Here is a 23,231-nt window from a genome sequence, read left to right on the forward strand (position 1 = left end):
GCTGCTGTTCATGGGGTGGGGGCAGTGCTGCTGTTCATGGGGTGGGGGCAGTGTTGCTGTTCATGGGGTGGGGGCAGTGTTACTGTTCATGGGGTGGGGGCAGTGTTACTGTTCATGGGGTGGGGGCAGTGTTACTGTTCATGGGGTGGGGGCAGTGTTACTGTTCATGGGGTGGGGGCAGTGCTGCTGTTCATGGGGTGGGGGCAGTGCTGCTGTTCATGGGGTGGGGGCAGTGGTACAGATCAAGGGGTGGGCTGTAATCACCTCTTTTGGTGTTGCACGATGGTCGACTTCAGACTGCCATCTGTAACAATCTATGTGAGTGCACTATTGGTTTCACTTCAACAAACCAAGTAAATCTTACCTATTGGTGATAATAGTCGGAAGAAGGATTTCCTCCAGGGAGAGGGCTGCAGGCAATGGACGGTTTCTTTGAGCATCGATGTACTCCTGTAGTACCACAAATTACATTTTTGTTTTTACTTTGACTACCCACAATCTAGGCACCTTTTAAATGAGTTAATGTCTCCATTAAAATGGCAGACAAAGGAATTTTAACGAGCGTTAATATTTGAAGAGCAAAATTTCGAGGCACTTGTTTTTAAAAGAGCCGCCAAAATAATTACAATAATAAGCCCCGTTTCTGTCCGATTATAAACACAGACTTAACCCTGAAACCAACCTGTGAAACCTTCTCAAGGAGAAACAAACCAGTTGACGAAGACATAGGGAACAATGCCCAGGTGGAAGAGAGACTGAAGTATTCCGAGGGCTCACAAAATGTGCAACAATTAAGAGGATTCAGTGATACACGCAGATAAAATAAGTGATTTCTGTGTCTTACTTTGGGTTCTGACAACATCAACTTGTGTCCTTTCACATCATATAACCCCCTTTTGTTTTACACTGCAAACCCCACACTCGAATTGCACTGTTTTTGTACTCATTAATCTAAAGTGAACCACAATGTGTAATAGGGAGAATAAATAAGTCTGTGGAATGATTGTTTTAACAATATTGAGTTGGTTACGTTTTTAAATTCAGGAGATTTTCCAGTTTTGTCACTCACCTTAACAGAAAACGGCTGTCCAAAGTCTACTCGGACACAGCCAAAGTTTTTACGAAGCATTCTGAAGACTCCTTGTGCAACGCCCCAAAGGCTCTCTTTCTTTTTGGGTTTTCCCTAGAAAATAGTGCATTCTAGCATTACTATACTTAATTTAGGATTGAGCCAGCTACTAAACCATTTTAATTTAAAAGAACGCTGCAAGCTGCTTGTCCTAAAAAATAAACTGATGGGATGCCGCTATGTCCAGCAAATAGCTTTCTGTCTTTCAGCATTAAACTTTATGTTAAGTCAATGCTCGTGGATTTGGCCTGCAGTGGTTATTGAAATTAGGCAGTTCACCCCAAATGATACGGAGCAGCATCTCCCAGTCACTTCTCGATCTCCAATTCACAAAATTAGGACAATCGCACAGGCAGAGATCACTTAACAGTAGCTAGATCTATGCACTGCGGACTAAAACACAGAGTTAACAGTGAATGTTGAAATAGTTGTCCAGGTTTTATGGTATTTCTCTTGTTGTCCTCTCTCCATAACATTAATGATCAAAGTTTACTGAGGCAAAAGAACCAAAGGTGACACGAGGAAAAACTTTTTTACGCAATGAGTGATTAGGATTGGAATGCACTGCCTGATAAGGTGGTGGATACAGATTCAACAGTAGCCTTCAAAAGGGAATTGGATAAATATTTGAAGTAGAAAAAAATGCGAGGATCTGGGGAAAGAGCGGGGGAGTGGGACTAACTGGATTGCTCTTCGAAAGAGCCGGCGCAGACTCGATGGGCCGAATGGCCTCCTTCTATGCTGTACTGTTCTATGATTCTATGAATGTGATGGTACAATTGGAACAGATGTTTCTTTGCACCCTGATGCAATACTGCGCCATTTATAATAAATGACTGATAATAAATGTTTTCACTTTCAGGCCAGAATTTTCACCTTTGCGTCAGGTTGGGTGCATGCAAGCGGCATAGCGGGTCGGGAAGGCGATGTTCTGAGCAACGCACTGTTCAGAGAGACTTTCACTTAGTGGCCCCAATTGAGTCATGCGCTTTCCCGGCCCTGTTAAATGGTGCGGGTCTGATGCCGTCATCGATGGCTCGTTTCCAGCGGCCATATTTAAAGCAGCCTGGCACTCAACTCACTCGAGGGTTGCCAGAGGAGGGTGGAAGGCGTGAAAGAAAGGCCACAGTACAGCTAAAACTTTTGAAAGATGGATAGCCAAAGGCAGAGGGCTGCACCACAGTTCTGATTCTTCGTTGCATGCTCTTGTGGAGGCTGTCAGAGCACGCAGGAAGGTCCTTTTCCCTGCCGACAGGCAAAGGAGACCTCCACAAGCAACAAAAAGTGCCTGGCTGGATATAGCTGAGGAGGTCAGCAGCAGGGATGTGGTCAGGAGGACCTGGGTATAGTGCAGGAAGCGCTTCAATGATTTCATGAGGTCAGGAAAGATGAGTGCAATGCCACACTCACCCTCATCCTGAAGTGCCTGTCAACACATCACCATCACTCTGCCTTCCCAAGCCTACTCTCCTGCACATCATTCCTCACACCAACACATCTTGCACATCCACCCATCCCTCTCTCGCTATGTATATACTCACATCTCCATCTGACTAACCACCCCTTCACACTCACCCTCATTCTAATACAATCATCGCAAGTAATACCTGGGATGGCAGGAATGACGTACGAGGAGAGATTGGGTCGATTAGGCTTATATTCACTAGAGTTTAGAAGAATGAGAGGGGATCTCATTGAAACTTATAAAACTCTAACAGGACTAGACAGACTAGATGCAGGAAGGATGTTCCCGATGGTCGGGGAGTCCAGAACCAGGGGTCACAGTCTAAGGATAAGGGGTTAGCCATTTAGGACTGAGATGAGGAGGAATTTCTTCACCCAGAGAGTGGTGAACCTGTGGAATTCTCTGCCACACAAGGCAGTGGAGGCCAATTCATTAAATATATATAAGGAGTTAGGTATATTTCTTGAGGCTAAAGGGATCAAGGGATATGGGGAGAAAGCAGGGACAGGGTACTGAATTTGGATGATCAGCCATGATCTCATTAAATGGCGGAGCGGGCTCGAGGGGCCGAATGGCCTACTCCTGCTCCTATCTTCTATGTTTCTGTGTAACACCACAGGAGGCGGCCATTTGGCATTGGCACCCCACTCCCGCATAGTCACCCTCTACAGGTGTAACCCATCCATTCCTTACACTTATTCCATCAATCTCACTCAAACTGCTCTTCTTTCCCTCCTTGCAGAAGAGAGCCCACAACAGGGAGAGGGAGAGAACCGGAGGTAGTCCTCCAGTAATTGCAGATCTCACAGCAGCAGAGGAGATGGCTCTGGAGATTTCAGGAGCTCGAGAGCTCGAGAGAGAGAGAGGCTGGCGGTGGGAGACGGAGAGAGGGGCACATCCCAGCAGCCTGGTGACAAAATCGCATCTCATAAAGCCACGTGGCATACAAGTCACCTGATGTCAGCAGCCAGTGAAATGTCATCATGTGCATAATGGTAACGTTACCCACTCTTATTAAAGGTAGACTACCCTTTATCCGAACTTCCGAAAACCGAAACCCTCTAAAAACCGAAGGTTTTTTCGGTCAGCGTAAGTCGTGCGCACGACATGACCAGAGTGGCGCACGACCCCCCGTGGACCCCTGCCGACCCCGACCCCCGCTGAGCAGAGGGTCAGCGTAAGTCGTGCGCACGACCCCCCGCCGACCCACCTGACTCTCTTCCAAAGGCTCGAAAGCAACGAGAGCTCTGAGCCCGCGGCGGTGCCGGCCCCTGTTCCGACCGAGCACGACGACCTGTTGGTGGAAATGCGGAAATTCATTGCATTCCAGGCTAGCAGCGACGGACAAGCCACGACTGCGGACCCCCCCGCGGACCCCCGCTGACGCCGACCCCCGCCGACTCACCTTCCGAAATCCGAAATTTTCCGAAAACCGAAACACGGCTGGTCCTGAGGTTTTCGGATAAAGGATAGTCTACCTGTATAACACTTCTAATTCATCTCTTTACTCTCCCATAGGTCCATCAACTGCACCACCCCCCCCACTGTCCAGCCAGAGGAGGATGACAACTCCTCAGAGGCGCCTCCAGCCTGAGGGTGCAGCATCAGCAGCCCCAAGCACAGCCAGCACCAGCGCAGATACTCGCACCTCGGTGGGTCCTTTGCGCCAGAGTTGTCACCTGGTGTCTCTCAATTCACAAGTGAGCAAGCGCAGGTGGAGTTGACAGGGACAGCAGTGGAGACTCCTCGCCAGAGGGCACAGAACACGCCAAGCTATGCTGAGCTGCATGCAGACACTGAGCCTCGGGGGCCATCGAGAAAGAGGGTGATCTTGGAGGGGCAGCAACAATTGCAGGAGGCTCTGGCATCTTTTGCAGCCACGATGTCTGCAAATGTGCAGAGAATGGAGGAGTCCATCTCCAACATGAGCACCACCATGTCGCAGGTGATGGCGATGATGTGCTCCTCCATGGAAAGGATGGCCACCTGCATGGAGCAGCAACTGCGCCACTCACATGAGCACATGCTAGCTGTGGACAACAGATGGCAGGCGCTCATAGACCTCCTCTCAAGGAGGGATGTAAACGTTGACTTGGGCCTTCATCGCTCCACTGCTGTGAAGCAAGGTTCTACCCAGCTCCTTGCTAGCAGGGAAGTACAAGTGGCCCACGAGAGGGATAATGGAGAGAGGGGACATGGAAGTGGCGGCTCTTCTCAAAGCCTCCCCCTCAGTCAGAACTCCAGATGCTTTCTCGGATCGTGATGGCCGAGTCTGCCCCTGCACAGTTGCAGGAGGAGCAGACTTTGGCGGGGCCATCACAGGCTCCAAAACCCAGAAGATGTCTGCCAAAAGTGTCTACGCAGTCGCAGCAGAGAAGTGAGCAGCCTGCAACTACCTCTGCTGAAGCCACATGGGTTGCACCTCGTAGAAGCACTCGCAAAAGAAAATTGACACAAAAGTAGACGCACAAGGGTATGCACATGGATGTATCAAAAAATGTTAGTGTTAAGTTTGATTGCACACATAAATGTTTTTCTTTGCACCACTTTCAGGTCTTGTCCATTTTTGCCTCAAACCTCGGAAATGGTTTTGTCACTTGGAGTGAATGGTGACACATTATTTAACCTCGAGCATTGGGTGAGATGAATGGCTTGGTCATTATAGGGATGGTTTATGGTGTTGTTGGGGGCAGGGGGGAACTTAGTAGAGCATGTGGCAGGCATGTGGCTGCATTGGAGCAAGTTAAGTAAATCTAAGGGCCATTCCGGGTAGCAATGTGCACCTCTGCTGGTGCCATCTGCATCTCAGGTTCCTCCTCCGCCTGCTCGTCCTCCTCCTCCTCTGAGGCGGCTGTGTGCCATGCTCCTCCTGCAGCTCCAATCCTCGCTGCTGCGCTATGTTGTGCAGTGCACAGCATACGACGATGATTTTGGAGACCCTGGCAGGTGCATACTGAAGGACTCCTCCAGATCGGTCAAGGCATCTGAAGCACATCTTCAGCATTCCTATTGCTTGTTCTATGACACATCTGGTGGACATGTGGCTCTCATTTTAACGCTCCTTGGCCTCAGTACTTAGCCTCCTCAGGGGTGTCATGAGCCACGTCTTCAGTGGATAGCCCTCGTCTCCAAGCAACCAGTCGGTAAGTCTGTTTGGAGGTGCAAAGAGCGGAGGGAGGATGGACTGGCACAGAACGAAAGAGTCATGACAGCTGCCAAGGAATATGGTGCATACATGCATAATCATCTTTTTATGGTTGCAGACGAGCTGCACATTGAGTGGAAGCCCTTGCGGTTCACAAACACTCCTGGGTGATGATGGGGTGCCTTCTTGGCCACATGTGTGCAGTCGATGACGTCCTGCACCTGTGGGAAGCCAGCCAGAGTGGCAAAACCGAGTACCTGCTCAGTAACACTGGCCTCATCAATGGCAAAGGTGATATAATTGGCTGACTTGTGAAACATTGCATCTGTCACCTGGGTGATGCATCTGTGGGCGGCCGACTGTGAGATCCCACAAATGTCTGCTGCAGATCCCTGGAAGGAGCCTGAGGCAAAGAAGTTGAGGACAGTGGTGACGTTGACAGCCACTGGTGAGGAGTGTCCACCAGGACCTCTGAGCAGCAGGTCCTGTTCCAGCAAGCTACAAATGTCTGTGATGACCTGGTGCAATAGCCTGAGCCTCCTTTGGCACTGCTGCTCAGTCATGTTGAGGAAGCTCATCCTCTGCCTGTATACCCTGTGTTGGGGGAATCGTCTCCGGCTCGCTGCAGCCCTGTGGTGCCCCCCTCTCTCCTGTGGAGCATCAGGTCGTTGAGGAGAAGGCTGCTGTTGTGCTTACTGCTGTTGTTGGTGGTGGAGCTCATCTTGGTTCAATTCTGAGGACCAAGGTGAAACAGTATAAGCGGCACCCATGCTGATGTCGTAGATGGCAAGTCAAGTAGCGATCAGAGGGCCAATCCCTCAATGTTCTAATACTGACTAGTAATGTAGTCAGGGTGGCTTCCGAGGTTGCAGAAATAACCTGCAAACTCCAGAAACCTAAATCTGTGCACAAAATTGAGTCAGCAACAGCCTTTCCCTTAGGCAACTAATGAGGTGCAAGGTGTGTGTATTTACCTGGTATGCCCAGCTGTCAATTAATGCCCTTGCACAATGACCACTCAGCTTCCGCCTCTTCTTCACAAGCGAGGTTCCCGAGCTGCGTGCTTCCCATGCTTATGCCATTAAATTCAGAAGCTGCACTTTAAAAACCCTGTTAAGGGTCTGATAACAAGCATTTAATGAGGTCACCCGCCTCTGTCGATCGGGTCCGTGCCGCGCTGGGAAACGCGTCCAAGTTAAAGGCACGAGTAGGAGGGATGACAGCGGGTTCCCTGTTTCTGCAATTTTTACAGCCAACCTGCCTCCAAACCCGCACGCATGACAATGGGAAAACTCCGGCCCCAGTCTTTTCTACACTATAGCAAAACAAAAAAAATTTCAGAGAAAGCAATAGGACTCTTGACTATGATCAAAGTAGCAGTAATGTTACCCACCAGCTGTTCACTGTTGTAATTGCCTTCGATGATTCGGTCATATGAGATTCCCACTGGAATAATCATGACATCAGTAATGGCGTTTTCATAGAGGCTATCGACCACGATAGAGAGAAGGCCTGTCATGGCCATGTATGGTTTACCACTGCGAGACCGTGTGCCTTCCACGAATATTTCCATAAACTGCCGCTGACGTAGAAGTTCCTCAATGTACTACAAAATGGAACAGATATCATTCCATTAAAAATGAATCAGTCAGACCATTACTTACTCGTATCTTATTGACTGGCCCGCCAACAAACTCTTTGCACCATTTATTTTGAACATTTGCTTTAGTCTGATGCATTTTTAAAGAACTACTTCTAGCAACACAGTTTATTGATATACTAAGCACGATATACTAAGCACTGGGCCATAGACCAGGGGAATGTAAGTGCTCATCCATGAAACCCCAGCTAATTAGAAAGAAATAAGGTGCCAACTTAAAAGAACAAGCTCACACAAACACTAAAAAATGCTGAAAGACAAGTTTAGAAAGTTCTCAGTGACCCAATTGGCTCCCAGGCAACATCTTAAACTCAGCTTACCAGAGTCTTGACAAAGGGTTTGACCCGAAACGTTGACTCTATTTTCTCTCCACGGATGTTGCCTGGCCTGCTGAGTTTTTCCAGCATTTTCTGTTGTTATTTCAGCTTACCGTTAGATTGGGGCTGCACTGCACCCAGTGGGAAGGCCAAAAACACAAACTAATGCAATAACAAAGACTTCCTCTCGGAGGCTGCACGTGGATATGCATCGGAAACCACTTTGCATTGAAAAGAAATTAGTACTACACGACACAGTAAAAGAAAAATCAATTCAGACCTCTCCCACCCTGAGTGAAACTTAAATGAGCTCGTGATGCTCGAATGCATGAAACTAAAATCAGGACCACAGTACGGCTGCTTAACTGTAGAAAATATGCACTGCTAATTCTCCAGAGGATTTGTTTCAAACCTCCCAACTAATCACACCAAAACTTACCACACGTAGGACGGATCTATACAGAATATCCTTCCGACCATCTGCACCAATATCCAACTTTCGACGGATGAAGAAGCCGCCCAGTTTTCGTATGAGTGTGCTATAAAATCAACACATAACATCTTAAAAAACTCGAGGAACAGCACCTCCTCTTTCGATTAGGCACTTTACAGCCTTCCGGACTCAACATCGAGTTCAACAATTTCAGATCATAACCTCGGCCCCCATTACATTTTTGCTTATATTTTATCCACATCTTTGTTTTGGCCTTCCCCCCCCTTTCTCTCTCCCACATGGCAGCTGTCTCTCATTCTGCCAGTGCATTTCACACCTATTCTGAGCCGTCTTTTGTCTCCACTAGTTCCTATCACCATCTCGTCTCGTTTTGAATACCTCTTAATGTCTCTTCACTTCTTTTGTTCTCTCCCAGCCCTGCTTTTCGATCTATTTCATTTCCTTTCCAGTTTTGAAAAAGGGTTAGACCCGAAACGTCGACTCTATTTTCTCTCCACGGGTGTTGCCTGGCCTGCTGAGTTTTTCCAGCATTTTCTGTTGTTATTTCGGATTTCCAGCATCTGCAGTATTTTGCTATCATCTTAAAATACCTTAATTGGAATGGCTACGACACACTAATTTTATAGTTTCAGTGACTAACAAAGCACAGACCTATTAATTGGGCCATGTTCCAGGCAAATGAACACTCCCAAGTACTGGAGGAACTTTCAGAGTTCAAACTAAGGCAGCATCCTTTATTTTATGCAATGTCAGAAAAGTCATTTTCATAACTGCTGCCCAACAATGTACTTCAACCTGAACCTCTAGTGCACAAACTACTGCCCCTGTGTGACATTTCCATCTCCCACAGCAAACATCATTCTGAGTTTGTTGGTGAGAATGCCAACCTATACCACGTTATAGGTAGTTTAAAGGCTCTGGACCCATGTTCGCGAGGAACTGGAGTCAGCTGCTCAAACTCCTTTCGCAGAATCCTTACAGCCCGCAGACAAAAGAGAATTTAATCCCATCGGTCAAACCAAGAACTAGAGTTCAAAGTGTACTGATCCATTGCACTTTGCCGCTTTTGGTTTTTAAAATGATATTTTACCTCATGCACAACATATAACTAGTTTAGTGTAATTAAAATGCAACTGTTTTGCTCTCCAAGGAAATTTAAAAAGCAAGCAATATGAGCTGAACTCGTACTAACCCCTCTCCTGCCCAAATTTATGGATAAAGAAATAGGAATAGGCCTTTCATCCCTTTGAGCCTGCTGTTATTTTGTTAACCGTGGCAGCTTTGTCTTTTTAATTCCAATTTCTTGCTCTTTCTCCATATCTCTTAATATTCTTACTTTCCAAGCAAGTATTTATCTCCCTTTTAAACACCAATTGATTCTCCATCAAAGACCTAAGGCAGGGGGGTTTCACATTCTCAAATTTGTTTGTGTGAAGATTTTTTTTTTCCTGGAGCAGTCAATAAAGAAGTTCAAAACAGACAGACCAATCATATTGTAAGTAAAAGGTTCCCAGGAAGTATCTCATCGGGCTTGTGAAAATACTGTTCAAATACAGAAAGGCACATAGCACAAATATGCTGTCTGGTGTGTTTGTGTTCAGCGCGAACTGAGAAGATGAAGAGAGATGACTTTGGGTTCATTGCACTCACCTGAAAATGGGGATATTCAGATTATTTCCAGCAGCAATGTGTGGTGCTTTGATATTATGACAGAAGAGAATGAAAGTGAGCAGCAGGTAGTCAATGTGCGATTTGTGAACTGGCAGAAAGATCAATGGGACATTCTGCTGCGGAGAGGGTAGAAAACATAAGATCAATAGAAACATAAACTACTACTTCAGGAATATGGGAGATCCTTTAACTATCAGGCCAAAAGCTCGTCAAATGAACGCGGAAACAAAACTGAATTCACTAACCTATTTCATGCAACATATTCCAATTTTCTTGCATTACGCACTGTAACATTAACTTATAACGACAAGAATTAGTGGTGCGTCTTATTTCCTTCTAATTGTCTTGTGCATAAGCTTGCAGTAATATCAGAATTACTAATTGTTCAATGACAATATCCTCACACAAACTACATGGAGATCTGCAACACGTGCACTGCCAAATGGATCAATACAAATGAAGATCTCCCAGATAACCTCCACATTGTACAGTATATACATTACACAAAATATATATGGGAATATTTTCAAGGTTTTATAATCTAATCTCAGGCTTCAACTGAGTAAATCATCCTTGGAATCCCTTACACTCGCTCCTCAGTACCAATTACTCGTCATGTAAAATTCTTTTTAATACTTGCAGCGCACTCATTATATAACGGAACATGCCGATGATAAATCCCACTGTAAAAAGCTGTAAAGGTGATCAATCGAGTACAAACGTAAGGTGCATGTGATCTACAGTCAGCAGCAAAAACAAGAGTTGGGGGGGGGGGGGGGGGAAAGCAAATGAAATAAACGTGATTTAAATCAGAGACAGAGAGCGTTTAAGGCTAATTTAATTTTGGGAATTCAGACGATGGTTACAAACAAGCCATTCAAACTTTGTTTTCAATTTAGGTTATTTAAATACCTCAATTAGATTAGAATTTTAAACCACTCCCACTATCCAATGTTCTAAAATTAACAGATACTAATCATGGATGTTAACCACCGTAAATTAAACTCGCAACTCCCTAATTACTGTTACACAAATTAATGCAAAATCTATTTAATAGTTGAACCAGGTAGGGAACAAACTCTATGGCCACCATGAAACAGTGTACTGTGCCAGGAACCCCAATGGATTGGGGGACTATACATCATGATTTTATCTACTCAGGTTCAAATATCTGAGATGCCCAAACCAAAACAGTTACAAGTTAAATATAAGCAGTTACATTTTGTTCTTTGCGGTTCAATGCAAGACACTTTCTTTTACTTCATAGCAACTCAACGTATTAGGTTAGAACAGCAAGGTCCCAACAAGTGCAGGCAATGCTACTGACCTGCCAAGACTTCTCTTCATTGGGACTGCTTTATAAAAATTCAAACTGCTCAGTCTTATTGTACTTCTTATCAGTTTTCTCTCTCTTCTCCCCCCACCGCCCCCCTGAAAAAAAAAATGCAGCTCTACTCATTTCAATTGCCGGCATTCCCTTACTCACTGTTTTCTCTTGGTTGGCAAGGATCTGTCTTTGGCAGGGATGAAACTGCATTTCACTGGCAAACCTCTCCAAAGACATTTCAAGTTAATAAAGGGAAATAATGGAGCTAACGCTTTGATGCCGTGCCGAGATATAATTTTAAATAGGACATAGTGGCCGGGCAACTCAAACAGTGGAGTCTTATATTGAGAGGGCAAGACTGCACCGTGCGGGGTGGGGGAGGGTAATGACTGAACTGGAATTGGACTCCCATTATCGACTGACTTTCCAGCTTCTCCATCCTTGGGGAAGTTTTACTATTTCCAACCAGCCCATTAGATGGAAGTATTGCACAATGGAGGAGGCAAAGAGGCAAGGCGGAAGGAGCTGGCAGGAATAGTTCCGTGCAGTACAAGCACACCTCCTGCCAGCTGATCTCAAAGTAGTGCCGGTGGCAGCGGAGGAGTCCGGGGCCTCACCTGTCATACCCCTCCTGAACCACTCAGAATGTCTGACAGCAGACACTGCACTGGGGCACCTAACTAAGAGAAAAAAGGGGAGTTTAAATAAAAAGGTTACTAAAGAAACTGAAGAAATTCCCTCCCCCCCTCAACTCTAAGAAAGCCTCTTATTTCTCCAAGTTACTTAATGATCGCTACTTCATAACACTGGCTTCTCTCCAGATTAGCACCAGATAAAAAGTATTTGGGTCACCTGCATGCTCAGTCAGCTCCCGATTCAATTTTGTGTCTGTAATTCTCCCACTCTGTGAGCAGCTAAAATAACATTTGCAAACTGCTTCCATTCACCAACAAAATCATTACCTTAGACAATCATTTGTGTAGCAGTGTTTAAACTTTGTACTGTTGAAAAATGAACCTTGGTTACCAGTTAATAAACAGATATTTTGGGAGTGATATTTTACGATGGCAGTGCTATAGATCTGCGCTGAGGTCACGGTGTACTTTGGTAAGTTCCACTGGAAAAGTTCTAGGTGGGAAAAAGTTGAGATAATTTGAAGCTCGGTAAAAGTTCGGCATTTCAATGGGCTCGGAATCCAAAGAAAAAAAACAGATGCTCACAGTGACTGGTGTCAGGCCTCTGAACTGCTTACCTCAGGGGATGTTAACCCTCAGCGAGCAATAAGTAACTGTCAGCAACTCATACCAACTGGCTACCTGAACAACAACATGCTAAATGTCTTGTGATTCCCCACAGAGCAAGTGAACAACGGCAAACAATTCATCATGAGGTGCCGAGCAGGATCCAGATGTTTCCCAACACAACAGGTTAGTCACCCTCATCACTCTCACTCTCCTCTTAGCAACTAGCGTGAAAGCAAAGAAAGCAGATATAATGTCCTACTCCAAGTACTTCATCAAGTTTGTGCTCATTTGTAATTGCTTACCTCTGCTGCAGCTTTCTTAACCATTTCAAGCTGCCCTTTGTGAATCTGAATGCTCCAAAAGAAGCCATTGAAAAGTTTCAGCAGCACCCAACCCGTCAGTCTAAGAAAACAAAGTGATAGGTTATTTAAGCAAACTTTTATTGGATATACCCTAACCTTTGCATTTGCCCTCCCTTTCCATACAGAAACGGAAGCCAAAAATATCAATGACAGTTTAATGCGGCGACAGATAGCAAATGAGAGGGTTAAAGGATTTTGGTGTGGAGAACACACTATTGTGAAAATGAAACACAGCCAGAATAAAAAAAGTCAACCCACCAAGGCCCTGAGTTTTTTTTTTAAATTCGTTCTTGGGATGTGGGCGTCGCTGGCAAGGCCAGCATTTATTGCCCATCGCTAGTTGCCCTCGAGAAGGTGGTGGTGAGCTGCCTTCTTGAACCGCTGCAGTCCGTGTGGTGAAGGTACTCCCACAGTGCTGTTAGGGAGGGAGTTCCAGGGTTTCGAACCAGCGACATTTCTTCCACTTTTGTCCACTCCAATTTCCCCCCTTCCTCGCCTATAATGTGCTGACTCATGCTGGATTTCATGGTGCCAGCTATCCTCCAGTACTTTTACCAAGTGGGCATTCTTTTTATGTGGGCCCAAGCAGTACGTTCCAGGGGTCTATTTAACTGTGGGGAGAATGATACTTGTGCCCAATCATATTCTCCCCCATCGGTCATACATTCATTCTTTTCAGGAGGGGGTCACTGAATAACAATAAGAACATAAGAAATAGGAGCAGGAGTCGGCCATTTGGCCCCTCGAGACTGCTCTGCCATTCAATAAGATCATGGCTGATCTTCTTCCTCATCTCCACTTTCCTGCACTATCCCCATATCGCTTGATTCCCTTAATATCCAAAAATCTATCGATCTCGGTCTTGAATATACTCAACGACTGAGCCTCCACAGCCCTCTGGGGTAGAGAATTCCAAAGATTCACCACCCTGCGAGTGAAGAAATTCCTCCTCATCTCAGACCTAAATGGCCGACCCCTTATTCTGAGACTGTGACCCCTGGTTCGAGACTCCCCAGCCAGGGGAAACATCCTCCCTGCATCTACCCTGTCAAGCCCTGTAAGAATTTTGTATGTTTCAATGAGATTACCTCTCATTCTTCTAAACTCCAGCGAATATAGGCCTAGTCTACTCAATTTCTCCTCATTAGTACAATCCCTCCACCCAGTCTGGTAAAGCAGAAACCTCCCTAAGCCAGTAGAGTTGAGACCCTTTGAAGTATCCGCCACTACTATTTCTGACTGAGATCAACTAAGTCAGCACAGATGCGAGATCAGACACATCCTCCTAATGACCCAGTTCCAATGTATTTACACAGTGAGCCATCAGGAGAGCTCCGAGCACAGACTTCTGATAAATTAGAGGCAGCTCTCAGTTAGTTACTGATTATCAATCTATTTGCTTTCTCTGAGGGAACAAACGAGAAGAGTGTAAAGTGTAGTGCGATTAGGATCAGCTGTTCCACTCTGCTTTCGGCTTGTGCTGGCGATATTGAAATTTTGTGCAATGAATGTAATTTTTAATCACAATGGCCTTCCAAGTAGCAAGTGAGGTGGGGGAAGAAGAAACACAAGGGGAGGGAAAGTCTGAAAAGAAATAAAATACAATGTAACAATGGCATGAATTTATGGACATCAGCAGGATAGAACAAGCCTGTTTGATGAACGCCCATGACCTTGAATTCCATTCCTGAGGAAGAATTGCCAAGTACAATACTGGAACACAAGATCCGAAGTCATTTAAAGTAATTGGTAGAAGGATTAGAGGGGAGTTATGGGGAACTTTTTCCATCAGAGGGTGGTGGGGGGCTGGAACTCACTCCCTGAGACAGAAACCCTCATCACATTTAAAAAGTACTTGGATATGCACTTGAAGGGCCGTAACCTGCAAAGCCAAGGATCAAGAGCTGGAAAGTGGGATTAGGCTGGATAGCTCTTTTTTGGTCAGACACAATGGGCCGAATGGCCTCCTTCTGTGCTGCAAATTTCTATGATTCTATGATCAGAATAAACAATCAAATCGCACTGCTAGCAAGCATTGTGCTGCATCCATTTTACCTTCAGTTTAACAGCTGTGAAAGCAAAGAGGTGATATTCAACCTGCTCTTCCCCAGAAATTCCGTCCCACATACTCTTCCCAAAAGAAGTTTCATTAACTCCACCAGAGTTCAGAGCTTGAAAATATAAAGCTTATCTGGGGAATTTATAATGGGGAACAAAGGCATGGCAGACCAATTAAATACATACTTTGGTTCTGTCTTCACAAAGGAGGACACAAATAAACTCCCAGAGATGTCAGGGAACATAGGGTCTAATGAGAGGGAGGAACTGAATGAAATCAGTATTTGTAGGGTAATGGTGTTAGGGAAATTGATGGGATTGAAGGCCGATAAATCCCCAGGGTCTGATAATCTACATCCTAGGGTACTTAAGGAAGTGGCCCTAGAAATAGTAGATGCATTGCTGGTCATCTTCCAAAATTCTATAGACTCTGGAACAGTTCCCATGGATTGGAGGGTAGCTAATGTAACCCCACTATTTAAAAAAGGTGGTAGAGAAAAAATGGGGAATTATGTAAGCCTGACATCGGTAGTGGGGAAAATGCTAGAGTCCATTATAAAAGATGTAATAGCAGAGCACTTGGAAAACAGTGACAGGATCAGACAAAGTCAACATGGAATTACAAAAGGTAAATCATGCTTGACTAATCTACTGGAATTTTTTGAGGATGTAACTGGTAGAATAGATAAGGGAAAACCAGTGGATGTGGTGTATTTGGACTTTCAGAAGGCTTTCGATAAGGTCCCGCATAAGAGACTAGCGTGCAAAGTTAAAGCACATGCGATTGGGGGTAAGGTACTGACTTGGATAGAAAACTGGTTAGCAGACAGGAAGCAAAGAGTTGGAATAAATGGGTCTTTTTCCGAGTGGAAGGCAGTGACTAGTGATATACTGCAGGGATCGGTGCTAGGACCCCAGTTATTCACAATGGCCCAGAAATTCGGGTCTCCATGGGTGAGTACGCACGGGGTACTCACCCGTAGGCCCAACGGAAGTGCCGGTTTCGTGCATGCACTGCGCATGCGCGGGAAACCGGAACTTCCGTTCCCTTAAAGGAAGGGGTTCAGAGGTCGAACGCGTATGCCGGAGAGGCAGCGCGTGCGCATGGAACTTACGGTTTTTTTTCCAGGTTTCTCCGGGAGGGTAAGTCTCCAGGAGTTACACATGTAAAAAGCAGGTGCAAGGCCTGCTTTTAACAAGGTAAATGGTGAATTAGTTAAAATTAAAACATTTTTTCCACAGGTTTATTATTTTTAAATACTTTAAAGAAAGGTAACTTTATTTTTAGCCCCGTTAGAAAATGTAAATAATTTTCTCAAAAATGTAAATTATTGTTTAAAAGTTATTTTATGTAATTTATAGTTATTTTTAAAATGTGATTTAAAAAAAAAATTATTTGGAGTTTTAGTGATGTTTTGGGGCTTATAGTATTTATAGTTTTGACAGCTCTTCCTGTCAATTTTATGAATGGGCATTTCCCTGCTACCATTGGCTCTCCATGGCCCACGTGATCACAGGGGATGCACTGAACTAACTGCGCCCCTGGGATACGCAAGCACTGTGCACCGGCAGTTGGAGCAGGCCCAGGATCGGAATCCCACGCGGGCCCACAGCTCAACGGCCGGTGCGCTAGGTAAGTGCAGGTCGGAGGGGCTTGCACCCGTGGGAAGCCTCCGACCCGAATTTCTGGGCCAATATATATTAATGATCTAGACAAGGGAGCTAGATGTAATATCTCCAAGTTTGCAGACAACACAAAGCTGGGTGGGCGTGTGTGCTGTGAGGATGATGCAGAGAAACTCCAGTACAATTTGGACAGGTTGGGCGATTGGGCAGATGCAGTATAATGTGGATAAATGCGAGGTTATCCACTTTGGTGGCAAAAACAGGAAGGCAGATCATTATCTGAACGGCAATAGATTGGGAGAAGGGGAAGTGCAATGAGACCTGGGTGTCCTTGTGCACCAGTCGCTGAAGGTAAGCATGCAGGTGCAGCAGGCGGTTAAGAAGACAAATGGTATGTCGGCCTTCATAGCGAGAGGATTCGAGTACAGGAACAAGGATGTCTTGCTGCAGTTGTACAGGGCCTTGGTGAGACCACACCTTGAGTATTGTGTGCAGTTTTGGTCGCCTTATCTGAGGAAGAATGTTCTTGCCATGGAGGGAGTGCAGCGAAGATTCACCAGACTGATCCCTGGGATGGCAGGAATGACTTATGAAGAGAGATTGGGTCGATTAGGCTTATATTCGCGAGAGTTTAGAAGAATGAGAGGGGATCTCACTGAAACTTATAAAACTCTAACAGGACTAGACAGACTAGATGCAGGAAGGCTGTTCCCGATGGTGGGGGAGTCCAGAACCTGGGGTCACAGTCTAAGGATAAGGGGCAAGCCATTTAGGACAGAGATGAGGAGGAATTTCTTCACCCAGAGAGTGGTGAACCTGTGGAATTCTCTACCACAGAAGACAGTTGAGGCCAATTCATTAAATATATTCAAGAAGGAGTTGGATATATTTCTTAAGGCTAAGGGGTTCAGGAGATATGGGGAGAAAGCAGGGATAGGGTACTGAATTTGGATGATCAGCCATGATCGCATTGAATGGCAGAGCAGGCTCGAGGGGCCGAATGGCTTACACCTGCTCCTATCTTCTATGTTTCTATATTTCTATGCATCAGCTTGGTTCACTCAGGGTCTTGCCTCTGAGTCCAAAGCCCATGGGTTGAAGCCTCACTCCAGGGCTTTCACACAGGATATAGGCTGACACTTCAGTGCAGTACTGAAAAAGCATTGCATTGTCAGAGGTGCAGTCTTTCAGATCAGATGTCTACTTAAACAGGCATTTTCAATGGAATATGGCAGGACATACCAAATTTAATAAAGATAGTTCTGAACAAATTTTTAAACATCTATGTTGGTTACTAGTAATAAAATTGGAATGAGCAAACAATGCTTTCGTTACAGTCTCACTAATTACCTGATCACAGCAGGCGAGATGTTGGCCACCATTTGCTGAAGGATTCCTCTGGCTTTTCGCTTTACTTTACCCACAGCTTTGGGGTCTGGCTGGGCAAGAGTTTCCACAGGCATCCTTTCAGTCACCGTCTCTACAATGGCCTTTTGCACTCTAGTCAACAGTTCACAGTAACAGAAGGAAGATTGAAAAACATTAAATACATTTCAAAATAACCCTACTGTCTTTAGCATAGCATTGCCAACACTCACGATTGACGTTTGATCCTACAAAAAAAATATTTGATGCTTCTGATTGAATCGGGAAATTTAAGTGCCTAAAGCTAAATTTAAATTTCTTGTGTGTTTTGCAAGCATTAAAAATACTCTCTAGATCACAGAATTTGCAAATATTGTCGATATACTGTATATACATTGATAAAGCTACATAAAATTCTTCCTCTTCCTCCAGATGCCAAGCCATACTGAAGTATGAGTCGAATGAGCCACCAACCCTGTTACGTCCCTCAGGTACCGAATCTTTACAGGTGAGCTTTGACAGTGTGTGCTTTTCAATTATGGGGACACCCCAGTTCAATCCTCAGCCAACCTATGCACATTTTCAAGCATAGCGTTCTGGATAGCAATCAGAAGTGGAAGCCCTGACTGACTTTAATGTTCCATCGCTCAGCAGCACTGTGGCCCACTGTAGCAACTCTACTGCCACCCCAGTAGACACCCCGATTTATAGATCAAAAATAAGACTCCTGCCTATTTCAGGCGGAGCGCTGGCCACCCATTTTGGAGTCGGGCGGGTCTCCCACAGCCAATGGGCAGAAATTGCTTTTTTAAATTCTTGTTAGCCAGCCATCCTGTTTTTGAGCACAAATGGGGCTGAAGCCAAACAAAAAACAGTTATCCATACTTGTGTGTTAAACCTTTAACTGTACTCCCAGCTATCGCAGTAAATCAACGAATGAACGTGTTGTGCACCACACCCGCCCTGCCCTTTGGTCCCTAGCGTGGAGTGGCTTAACCAGCGTTCCTTAAAGGGACCACTGCAGGCTGCTCCAATTTTTTTTCCTTTAGTCTGGCACGCTGGCCAGTCTCTGTGCACCCCGGCCAGTCTCTGTGCACCCCACCCCCTGGGATCGCCTTCCCACCAACTAGGTGCTGGCCGATTTCACACCCTCCCTGACAAGCGAGCTGCCTCGGAGCGCTCACAACCCGCCGGCTGCAGGTTAATGAGGCCCAATCACCAAGATGGTTCAGGCTTCTCGCCGGTGCAATCTGGTGTGATCGCAACAACTGCCTCCCACCCATATATAATCTATATCTATCTATCTCTCTCTCTCTATATACGCGTTAAGATCAAATGTAGTCTTCAGGTGAAGCAGGATTAGAGTGCGAGAAACAAGGAAAATCATGCCTACACACCATTTATACTGATCAGGATTTTTTTTTTGTGGCCTTGAGTAAGACTCTTGAACTTTTTGTGCGAAAAATGCTTTTGGCTGCATTGGGTCTAAAGTTTTCCCATTCAATTTTCCAGCCCCTGCTCGCCCAATCCACACCGCCACTGGCAATACAGACAGAAAAAAAATCAGGCCAGAGATATTTCTGAACTACCCAACTTCTTTTACCATTTACACACATGAAAATTTATTAAAATACATTTAAACTTCTCAGATTCCTCAATATAAAACATTTGTAGGAACCGTGGCAAATGGTTAAATTGGAGCTTGCTGGCAGTTCCTGTGGTAGAATTCTCCGCTTACCCAGAGAAAACAACAGGAGCCACCCTTCTGGGATTTTGAGTCTCCTGCACCACAGAAATCCACCCGAGATTTCATATCTGTTTCAGTACATAATTGATGTGTCAGCAGAGTATAACCAGTCAACTGACGTGCCAATGACTATCCACACCGTATTGTTCCATCAAAACATCAGTGCGTTATCATCTAAATGCACTGACAGAATCATAAAAGGATTGTTTAAAAGCCACGGGCATTTATTCCAAGTAGTCCCGCATTTTATAATAAGAAACGACAGGAGCTGAAAGTTCTGACATTTTGTTCGAGATGTCCATTTGATCAAATTTGAGGTGAGGTCTCTCGCTCTCTGCTCCATGATGGCATTGATGGGTAGTGTGCCTATGTGTCCCTAAGCATTTGGGGTTCAGCTTTGAACTGGCCTGAGAACTGATGTGGAGGTGCTCCTCCGTGGAGAAAACATGGTACTAGCTGGATAGTCCACATCCCCAGCTGGAAGTGTGGTTTCCCTGGGTTAGGGGTCAGAAGGCACCGAATTTTACAATTGGAGGATTTTTTTTTTTATCATTAATGCTCCCATTATTTACATGGTAATAGTGACACCTCTTTATACTGTCCATCTCCAATAAAATCATTCAGGTTAAACAGGGGGTAAAATTACTCAGCGTGTGAAGTTGTCCCGCGCCTTTTGTAAATCTTCCTAACAGTTACGTTTAAGCCTTTCATACCTGTTGTTGTTTAAAACGTTCTCAATCACATTCCTTGGAAACATGTCACGATGCACATCTCTTTCCTGAATAAACAAGACATAGCAGAGACGTCGTGCCAGCCAGCCTCGGTATCTAATCACCAAATAAAGACACGGTAAATATTGAACAATTTCAACACTGCCCCAACCCAGCACGTAATTATTACCAGAGCTCACCGTGTGCTCATTGTTCACTTTCAACATTGAGCACCATTTCCTGTTGGCCTCCTAAGGGTTCAATTTTAAAATTGATTTTAACAGAAGGAAAAATAAGGAAAATGCTGCTGGAACACAGCTTAAAAAAAATACTTTTTTTCACCTTGCGCGTTGTAAAGCCCCCGAGAGTAATTGGCAACAAATACCCGACAGCTGTCTGCTGCAATTTAGGTTATTTTCTTCCCATTATTGGTTGTTTTTTCTGCTCTCCTTGGCTCCCACTGCACTACACACCATTTCCCAATCAAGAATGCGAGTGGGCAGGCAACCTGTTTTCAGGCCTTTGATAACGTCCATTCCTAACCAACCATTAGGAGATACTCGAGAAGAATCAGGCCGGCTGTCCTTCTAACTGATGCGTCCGGCCTACAAGAAACTGCCTAGCCTCCCCACTTGATGCCACCCCCAGAGGCATTGCCGTTTAAGAGCTTGCCATTTCAAACCACCATACTACTCATCTGTAACGCTGGAAAACTGTACGACAATTTATCTCTGCCAAACTGATTTGGGTCGTTACTAAGGCGATCACATTCCTTTTTAAAAATGTGTCATCACTTAGGCAACTGAATCTCCCAAGTGAAAGATTTGGCAGTAGAAGAGAGACAACCCATTTGTCTAACTTTTCCAACAAACAAGTTGGGACCTGCTGATCATTTCAAGCAAGCTTAATGCGACGCTCCTTGCGCAGTTCAATTTGGCTGTCAGTTCAACTGACTTCAAATTTTAAGTAACGTGAACAGCTAACGTTATCCTGTTAAAGATGGGCCCACTATGCATTTTTTTTGGTATCGGGAACAAAATATAAAATATCCTTTAAGTTAACTACTTGATTTTTCCTTGTATGGGAGGTTGTGTTATTTTTATTCAACTCAGTGCTCTACAATTATACACAAGCCATATGTGGTACCTTGACGTACACTAAAAAGACACGGGGATGAGCCTATGTTCACACAAGTGTAATTTCAGAAGACGTTGTGTAAAAATGGAATGAGGTAACATTAAAATTAGCCTGAGAAAATTTAACAAAATGAGTGCATCATGAAAAAGTGTCATTATCAGTCACACGGGCAAATATCCTCCCAGATTATGCAACATTGGATCAATATGCCGTATAAATACTTATTTATTAAATAAGAAAAAAAACACCATCCAGTATTAACCTGGTTAATTTCCACCAAAGATTCAGATCATACCTGGTATGGGTTTCATTAATGTAGATCACGTTCCGTAGTCCCTGGGAAGGGATGCTGGTATTGAAAAGTTTATCCTGGGTAGCAAAAGGATAAAAACACTGAAGTCACATTCCTGTACTATGTTCAAAGCTGGTGCAAGTTTGTTCAAGCACAAAAAAGTAGCTTCTTTCAAACTTCTTATTGTAAGTGCAGCATGAACATTCTGAATAGTGGGTTAAAACCCATTGATCAGACTGGGTTAAAGCACACTAGTCTTTCATCTCTGACTTGGGTTAGAATCCAGACTAGATTTTTGGTACGAACGTCTCCTTTTTGCTGGCTATAAGGCTTCTAAGTGAAATGAGCTTCGCCATTCTTAAACCTTCCATAATTTGGTAATAAATTGGCAATCTCAATCAGAGACAGCAAGAAAAATAGTTGGTGTATGCAATAAAGAGGTCACACCATCAACAATGACCAGGAAGGTTTCATCCTATTGTTCCATCCCTGGTCTGCGATGAATTACCTTCTTTCAGTCAGGGAGGTGCTGGGGGCTCTATAACAGCATCAGTTCCCTTGGGTCAGAAAAGAGAAAATCAGCCAGGGTCCCCACAGATAATTGCTATTCACCAAAACCTGCTGCAAATGTGCATGTGTGGACACCAAGCAGAGATAGAATTGGGCTCAACTGTGATACCCCCCATGACTGAACAGCCTGCTAAGACTATCATGGCTCAAATATGAATAATAGTTATTCAGGCAGAATTCCCAATGCTCTTGGAGCCATACCACAGCAAGGAGTCAATGTCTTCAGGAGAGAGAGAAAAATGTATCGTTGAAGCAATGCAGAAGAGCTTTACTCTGCATCTAACCTATGCTGTACCTGACCTTTGTGAGGGCTCCACGCTGGCACTGGGTGCAAAATGTGTAAATTACCCCATTCATCGACTCGGACTTTACTTACTTTGACAAGGACAAAATCTGCAGAACACTATAATACAGAAGATTAAGGCCTAGAAATTCAGTAAGGCCCTGCCAGCTTTGCGCCCAGGTACCGCCGAAAGAGGGCTTCTGCGCCAAAAGAGGAGGCTGCGCTGATATTCAGCGCAGCGGGAATGGCGGCGGTAGCCGGTAGCGCTGCGCTGGCACCGATGACGTCACCGGTGTGTGGAGTGCCCCGGTTCCGCCCCGACCCCCATATTTAGTTGCGGCCGCCTCTTCCGTGGCGGCCGCAAACAACGTTCAGAGACCGGATCCGTAATGCAGCCTTAGTGGGGCGCTTTAAGGTGGAGGTGCGGCCGGCCGCTTTTTCGGCGGCCGCCTGCCCGCACCTCCTTCCCCGGCCTCCTCCACCCCCCCCCCCCCCGCGGCATTGCTGGCTGGTTTCCGGGAGCCCGGCACTTCTCCGTTGTGCCGGGCTCTTTTGCCGGCACTCGCGATCGGGGCTCCGGCTGTTGCAGGCACCTCCCCCTTAAGAGGGGGAGGAAGGCCTGCAGTACCGCAGCCTGCCGCTCCGCGTGGCGCTGCGGCAACTAGCGCG

General features: G+C 45.3%; 1 protein-coding gene and 1 long non-coding RNA gene across 13 annotated transcripts in view; one reads left to right on the forward strand and one right to left on the reverse strand.

Moving 5' to 3' along the window:
* LOC147113377 (uncharacterized) overlaps positions 1–23,231 on the forward strand; it is a 61,888-nt gene that overhangs the window by 37,742 nt on the left and 915 nt on the right. The window contains exons 1-3 of one of the 3 annotated variants that reach the window (XR_015079190.1): positions 12,106–12,275; positions 12,525–12,595; positions 18,256–18,331. This is a non-coding gene — a long non-coding RNA (uncharacterized LOC147113377). Of the gene's footprint in view, positions 1–12,105; positions 12,596–18,255; positions 18,332–23,231 lie in introns of those variants that run through there. The other 2 variants (XR_015079191.1, XR_015079189.1) reach the window with 2 other exon arrangements.
* gpam (glycerol-3-phosphate acyltransferase, mitochondrial) overlaps positions 1–23,231 on the reverse strand; it is an 82,873-nt gene that overhangs the window by 25,484 nt on the left and 34,158 nt on the right. For 9 of the 10 annotated variants that reach the window (XR_015079188.1, XM_085994375.1, XM_085994373.1 and 6 more), the window contains 9 exons: positions 21,713–21,786; positions 20,284–20,397; positions 17,809–17,958; positions 12,715–12,814; positions 9,821–9,957; positions 8,156–8,255; positions 7,133–7,345; positions 1,070–1,183; positions 365–450 (listed from right to left, as the gene is read on the reverse strand). Coding sequence is in view for 9 of the 10 variants with exons in the window: in XM_085994375.1 (XP_085850501.1) it covers positions 365–450; positions 1,070–1,183; positions 7,133–7,345; positions 8,156–8,255; positions 9,821–9,957; positions 12,715–12,814; positions 17,809–17,958; positions 20,284–20,397; positions 21,713–21,786 (1,088 nt within the window). In the remaining variant the exon portion in view is untranslated. The remainder of the gene's footprint in view (positions 1–364; positions 451–1,069; positions 1,184–7,132; positions 7,346–8,155; positions 8,256–9,820; positions 9,958–12,714; positions 12,815–17,808; positions 17,959–20,283; positions 20,398–21,712; positions 21,787–23,231) is intronic. The other variant, XM_085994377.1, reaches the window with a different exon arrangement.

This window comes from Somniosus microcephalus, chromosome 8 (genome assembly GCF_052327205.1).
Source record: "Somniosus microcephalus isolate GS21.2 chromosome 8, FLI_Smic_1.0, whole genome shotgun sequence".
Lineage (NCBI taxonomy): Eukaryota > Metazoa > Chordata > Chondrichthyes > Squaliformes > Somniosidae > Somniosus > Somniosus microcephalus.